Genomic DNA, 7312 nt, shown 5'->3' with positions numbered 1-7312 from the left:
ATAAAATCTTTATTGGCTAAGTCAAGATACTCAAATTAAGAGCTACCTGAATTTGTAAGCGTTAACAGTCTGCACTGAGTGACCTCCACTAGTATGCCACTGGCAAGCTTCATCTTCAGTACAGTTTGGAAGAACTGTTTTTTTGGTGTGTGTGTAGGGAAGGGACTTTGGATTAGGAAAAAAAATAGGGTTCTGGAGATTCATCATACTTCATTCAGTAATTTGTAACAGGGAAGAATAATGAAGGGCCCAATCATCTCCCTGCAGATCAGACTGCCTTTTGGGTAATCTTTACTCTGTGTTTATTTCACTGTTCAAAGAGGAAATATGTTCAGAGTGACTGGCCGAATGGAGTTTAATTGGTTACTCTTGATGTACTAGTGGTTCTACTCAGAAATAAAAACAAGAACTAAATGATCCGTGGCCATGGCAAGTGATTACATTTTGAAGAATAAGCTCTGTTCCTAGAAATACCATACTCAAGGAAGGGAAAAAGAAACATTAGAGAAGTAACTATTTTTCTTAGAAATCGCTGATTATTATCATGATAGGTTTTCCAAGAGAACTGTCGTTGCTTTTTTATCTTGGTGCCTGATTGTCACTGTTGGAAAGCGTGCTTGCTTCGCTGCACTTACATCCACTTGACAAGTAGGTAAGTTGCCCATCCCTGTTTTTCCTCACTTCTCGTTTCTCTTAGCAGGGGTTTTTGTACATCGTTTTTTTTTCAAGACACCTCTCTCAAGTCACAGCCTTGTAACTGGCTCATTAAAACAATTAGTCTCATCTTCGTTTGCACAAATGATCTGAGGCCATTGATTTATCTGCACGGTTTTGGATTTGGCACTATAGAAAAGGCATGTCAACAAGGTCGTTTGTCTAGTAGTTCCTCACAGATCTCATTCCTCCCTTAAGAAATCTACAGGCATTCAGACTTTTCCAAATCCTCCCCTAGCAGAGTATAAAGGGGATGAGGGATACAGCAGGATGGAACAAAAGATAGATGTTATGTCTTGAAGAGTCTTGTCAACATTCTCAGGTTGCAACAACTAATAGGGGTCATGTGAACATGACAAGGGGAAACCTCAGGAACATTTGGAGCTGTTGCTGTTAATGGGGCTAAGATGGAACAAATAGGAAGGTTGGACCAGAACCAATGGGTTGAAATTAAATCAAAAGTTTTCAGGTAAACATTAGGAAGAACTCCCTGACACTTACAACAGTTCTTCCTCAGCAGGTGGTGGGCTCTCCTTCTTTGGAGGTTTTTAAGCAGAGGCTAGATGGCCATCTGACAGCAATGCTGATTCTGTGAACTAAGGAAGATCCTGAGAAGGAGGGAAGGAAGGGTTGAGTCAGTGCTTGGCTCTCGTGGCCCTTTCTTACATGCCCGGGGATTGCCACTTTGGGGTCTTGAAGCAATTTTCCTCCAAGCCAGATTGGTCAGGAATCCTGGAAGATCTTTTTTTGCCATCTTCTGGGCATGGAGTAGGGGTCACTGGGGGAGCAGGAGGGAGGCAGTTGTGAATTTCCTGCATTGTGCAGGGGTTTTTTTCTAGATGCCCCTGGTGGCCCCTTCCAACTCTTTGATTCTATGAATGATTTTATCTGCAAAGACCACTGGTTGCAATGGGCTGCTGTGGGAATTGCCATTCATCATAGAGGCTTGTCAGCCCTATTCAGTAGCATGTACTATACATAGCAGTAAGTGACCATTGATTCTCCACACATACTTCTGAGAGATCAGGAATCTATTGGCTACCTCATGTGATTTTGTAGCATTTCTCCTCCAGAGCTGTAAAGTTCTTATCATGAAGTATGTCAATATATTCTGCCTTCTTCCACATCCACCAAAAAAGAATAGGGCTTATTCAGAGGCCTGTTCTGCTAGCTTGCATTAGTTTCTTGTGATTCCCCCTCCCCACATACACACACATTTGTACACCATTTCAAACTGTTATTAGGTACTGATAACTTAACACCTTCAAAAAATATATTACTATTTAATTTTGGCTTATGTTCCTGCTTTACTTTATGTGAAATCCCTTCTATTCTGGAGTACCTCTTTGCTTTTACATTATAATAAATGTCTTTCTTCCACGTAACCTCTCTTTTTGGTTAAAGCAAACTGGGAAAGATGGCGTCCTTGTACCTGTCACGAGGAGGCTGCTGCCATTTCAAAGTCATTTTACAGTGCTGCGAGGGCCTAATCCTGATCGGGTCCCTAGCGTGGTGCTCTTGTCCCCCCTCAGCACCTTTTAAAGGGCTGAAACAGCAGTTGGATGAGGCAACCATTTCAGCACTTGATAATGTGTATGCGGGGGAAAATGACAAGAGTGTTTCAGCTGCCACACCGTATTTTAAAAGAACTTTAAAACGGTATCATCATCCTCTTGGCGGCCATGTTGAAGCCCCCACATCTTTATTGAACACAGATAAAACATCAACCATATATTTCCTCATTATTTCCTTTTCTCCTATCACATTCATGTCTTTCATCTCATTTTAAGACCCTCCTGTTATTAATTGCTTCTCTCTTAAATTGGACATGGATTTCTAACTGCAGGCGGCTTATTTCCTTCCTCATCTTTTCTCCATAGGTCTTCATCTGTATTCCGTTTGTAGTTCTTGCCCCTCCATTATACTCTGTATATGTAGTTTTTCCTTATCTTTTTTTGTCTCTTTTTATGCCTTTCCCCTACTCCCCAGTGTGTGCATGTGTACGTGCAATGTATACATTTTTTTCTACTCAGAAATGGCTATTCTAATTTTTGTGCGTAGGTGAGATCTTCCTGATACCACCCCTTCTTCCTGCAGCCCTCCACCCACAAGGGCTCCCAGCCCCTGCATCAGCTTTTCAGGGAAGGGGAAGGCAGGGATGATCCATCTCCACAAATGCCTTGCATTGGTACTTCATAGAATCTACTCCACTGTGAACATTTTAATTTTTCTTCACAAACCATCTTGAGTGAATGTTGTAGAAAAGCAGCCCATAACTAGCGTAGATAATAAGAAAAATATTGATTTATTTCTTTAACAGTGGCCACATTTCTCAGAACAAGATTAACAAATTGTACCTCTAATGACATTTGGAGATAATTTTTGTATGTGTACATTTCATTGTCCATTTACAAAGTAAATATGGTCCTCAAGAAATCTTTAAAACTATATGCTTTAGACAGGGAACTTACATATGTGTAAACATATGGCCTCCCAAGTTACACTGAATTACAATGGTTAACTTCTAGCCTACTTTCCAGAATTCTTTATGGGTGCCGATGATGGTACCAAGTATCTCCACTGCGAAAGAACCGAGAATATTTATTTGGATCATGTAGCCTACCAAACACTTATTCTTTAGTAATAATAGTGGATAACATGAAAACTGACACACGGAAGAGAGAAGCCCTTGTTCAGATCCAGCAAGCACCATTACACATGTGGAGTCAGGATTCCACATGCACATCCCCACTGGATAGGAAAGTGCATGGGCAAACAGGTCCTGCATGCCTGGTTTTCTTCTCCAACAAGTGAGAAGGATCCTTTTAAAATAGTTAAATAGTCGTGTCACCCTTCCCTGACAAAAAAAAAAAAGCAGATCAAGAAGAGTTTGGCGATTTTGAAACAGCTTGACACGCAGCTAAGACGACGTGTGTGGATCATGTCACTCCCAGTATTTTGGACTTTCTGTCTAAGCAGCACAATTTGATACTGTGCGCTTGAAAGTCACAACAGTATAATTATGTTATACAATGTAGTTGGACGGTTTTCCTTCCTGTACAAAACAGCCAAGGAGAAAATGGATTGGATTAAATCACTCTGGTCAGCTAATTAAGGAGTCTTCCTCTGGCCCAAGGAGTCATCCTTCCTTTTTTACTGGCGAAGGGCTCCTTGTGCCAGAGGATTATCTGGCCATCCATCCATCCATCCATATTGTCAAGGTTGCTATTTCAATATTGGTTAGCCATTGTGAAATTTTCCTTCAGTCTTTCCCCCTATATTTTAGAAAGCTACTCTACCCAGTATAGTATGTATAAAAATAAAGGATGAAGGCCTTGCAAAATACAGAGAAAATACAGGGCAGTTATTCATTTTGTTTTAATCTTACAACTTGGAAAGTAGCCTGCCAGCTCGAAGCTGTTTTAGAGAAAGGATTCAAATTAGTTCTGTTTTTTAACAGTCTGGGATGAGACATAAATTACTTTTACTTCCCAGTTTATTCCTCCTCCCTGTGCTCATCTTAATAGGGCTTCTAAACATTTCAGACCTTGCACTTGCTACGCATACCAATACGGGCCTACCCATGTTCCTGTGATTAGGCCACTGAGCTGTGGCAGAGAGGGCAGAAGTTGTAGTTGCTGATTTCTTGGGCCTGCACGCAGTGCTTGCACACGCTGCACATCCAGAACTGATACTCCGTGATGGGCCTTCCTGTAGCAACACAGGTTGGAAGCTTTCCTTCTCCCCTGTCGAACAAAGGAAGAACAACCATTATTATTAAAAAGGCATCTACACGATAGGAGAGTCTTTTTATGAATGATAACATAACATTTTCTTCAAAAAAGGGTCATTTCAGTTGAGAGTACAGTTGCCAACAGCCCTGGAGAAAAACTACCTGTCCCTTTAACAGAGGCTTACAGTACAATCCTAGGCAGAGTTGCATCTTTCTAAGCCCCTGGACTTAGAAGGGTGTACCTCTGTTTACAACTGCACTGTTACTGTGTGGAAATGGGCAGTGGAAGCGTTCATGGCTTTCATGGGCATGGAGGTAAATAACATCACCTTGTAAATAACATTGCATTATGCCTCTACGGAAGGGACATTTTCTCTCCAGGCAGTTGGCAACCCTAGTTGAGAATCAAGAACACTTTCTAATGTCCATCCAGAAATTAAAAATGAATTGCGGTGCATGGCAGTTATTTTTAGCAGCACTTCAGCAAAAAGATGCTGCATATAAACTCATAGGATTCTATCACAGTCACTGCAAGAATACAAGCAGCAAGCTTACTCTTCCAGAAGACCATCCAGTTCTGACTTCTTGCTATCTTTAGGGCAATGTTTGGTGAATATCTGCAGGGCAAGATCTTCATACTGCTCCCTTTGTTCTAAGCTCAGGGTTTCTAAAGACTCAAGTTTCACAAAAGCTTTTGAACAGGTACCAAAGGCTCTATTGGCACAGGCACAGAGAGCCAACAGGGAGTAAATCTCTACTGCAGGAATAACGTTTTCATAATCCCGCAGATGAAGAGCTGTAAAAGAGAGAACAACATGATTATAACATGCTGACATTCTACATAACAGTGTGCTCCTATTCTTGATATACACCAGCTTACAGGAGTAGAAAACAGCAAAATTCTAATAGCACCTTAAAGAATAACCACATTTCTGGTATGAACTTTTGTGAGTCACAGCTCACTTCTTCAGAAGTGTCTGGAAAAGGGAGCTGTGACTCATGAAAGCCCATACCCTGCCAGAAATGTTTAGTCTTTAAGGTACTACTAGACTCTTGCTCTTTTGTACTACTACAGGGAAACTAACACGTGACCAGCTAGAGGGGTACAGGATACCCCGAAAGGAGGACTGTTTTGAGCAACTAAGCCTTTTCGGTGCACCCAAATATATTCCGGCCTTGTGCATCTAGGCTGGTGCCACTCCAAGGCTACAGCCACAGAACCACAACATTGGGGCGACCCGCCAGCACAAGGGTTAAGAGTGAACAGCCTCCGGGCAAGGCAGGATTGTGGCTCAGTCTCCTGTGGTAGGTCCCAGCCCCCGCAACAGAACAAGAGCAGTCCCAAGCCAAAGAAGCGGTGCAAGTTAAAACACTGAGACCAACGGCAAGCCCAAAACGACTGCTCCTCCCCTATGTAGCCTGTGTAGCTATGACAGCACAGAGGACATGGCCTGCTCAGTGCTGCTAATTCCACGGCAGCCAACCACCCACTGCTGAAGCGCCCTGATGTGTCTGCTGCCTCCTGTTTCCGACAGCCGCTTCCGGCTGTTCGCTCTTAGCCAATTGACCACTGCCACCAGGCAGTTATTCAGGACCTCCACTGTATCACTAGGGGATCTGAGTAAGGATATACAGAGACGGGCATCATCTGCACATTGATGATATCCAACCCCAAAGCTATGGATGATTTCTCCTAAGGGCTTTACATAGAGATTGAAAAGCATGGGGGATAAGACTGTGCCCTTTGGAACTTCACAGGATAGGTGAGTCCTCACTGTTGCTATGCTGTTTGGTTTAAAATAACATTATTTTGCTGCCACCTTTGCTGTTGGGAATGCACAGGATTCCATCTCAATGTAATTGCAGCCATACAGTTGCTGACACAGTAGTGTGACTAGAAGGAAGATTCATCATCTGAGCGAAGTGCAGGTTCTGTTTTGATCAATTAAAAAATACCTTGCACATAATCACCACGATCCAAATTCAATTTATTAATACAGTCAATCAGACCAGTAAAAATTATACAGCAGTAAACCTCAGCAGAAACAATATAAAAACGGCTTTAAAATGTTGGGACGTATATATATATAACGATCCAAATTAATGGAAGCAGTTTTTTTCAGTTTTTTAAGCAAAAAGAACGTTCTGCATGGACCTATTTTTCCCCGCCCTAATGTGAATGGGGAAAATCTTTTGAATGCACCGAGCTCTTATGCATATACCAAATCAGACTGGAGCAGAGCTTTATCAACTCTGCTGAAATGGGCAATATCCACTCACACAGAGCCAACGTGGTGTAGTGGTTAAGAGAGGTGGACTCTGATCTGGAGAACCGGGTTTGAATCCGCACTCCTCCCCATGAGCGGTGGAGGCTAATCTGGAGAACCAGGTTAGTTTCCTCACTCCTCCACATGAAGCCAGCTGGGTGACCTTGGGCTAGTCGCACTCTCTCAGCCCCACCTACCTCACAGGATATCTGTTGTGGGGAGGGGAAGGGAAGGTGATTGTAAGCCGGTTTGATTCTTCCTTAAGTGGTAGAGAAAGTCTGCATATAAAAACCAACTCTTCTTCTTCTACTTATCCCAAAGTAAGAGCTTTGATGGACATTCAGGGACTTCAGTGGGTTTCCTGTTATGCGGAAGTAGTCCCTGTCATACAGAAGAGAACAGGACAGCCCTTGCAAGCTCCTATGTTCACATCTGAGGCCTGCAGTAGAATGTTGGGATCATGGCCAAATGCCCTTTGAGAATTATGTTTGCATATTTGATTCAAATGTCCAAGTCAGGTGAAAGCTGTAACCTGAGCTGTTTGGACACAGTCGACCAGGAATCTGAAGTCAAAACAGAGAACAGCAACAAGAACGGA

The 7312-nt window shown here is 42.6% G+C and overlaps 1 protein-coding gene across 2 annotated transcripts in view; it reads right to left on the bottom strand.

The window, feature by feature from the left end:
* Positions 1–4109: 4109 nt before the first annotated feature.
* The window catches only part of WDR35 (WD repeat domain 35), a 42798-nt gene continuing 39595 nt past the window's right edge, over positions 4110–7312 (bottom strand). For both annotated transcript variants that reach the window (XM_056856463.1, XM_056856464.1), the window contains 2 exons: positions 5003–5243; positions 4110–4460 (listed from right to left, as the gene is read on the bottom strand). In XM_056856463.1, coding sequence (XP_056712441.1) covers positions 4310–4460; positions 5003–5243 — 392 coding nt within the window. In that variant the 3' untranslated portion in view covers positions 4110–4309. The remainder of the gene's footprint in view (positions 4461–5002; positions 5244–7312) is intronic.

This window comes from Euleptes europaea, chromosome 10, assembly GCF_029931775.1.
Source record: "Euleptes europaea isolate rEulEur1 chromosome 10, rEulEur1.hap1, whole genome shotgun sequence".
In the NCBI taxonomy this organism is placed as follows: Eukaryota; Metazoa; Chordata; class Lepidosauria; order Squamata; family Sphaerodactylidae; genus Euleptes; species Euleptes europaea.
The sequence above is the reverse complement of the archived record's forward strand: the minus strand, read 5'-3'. Positions and strand labels throughout refer to the sequence as shown.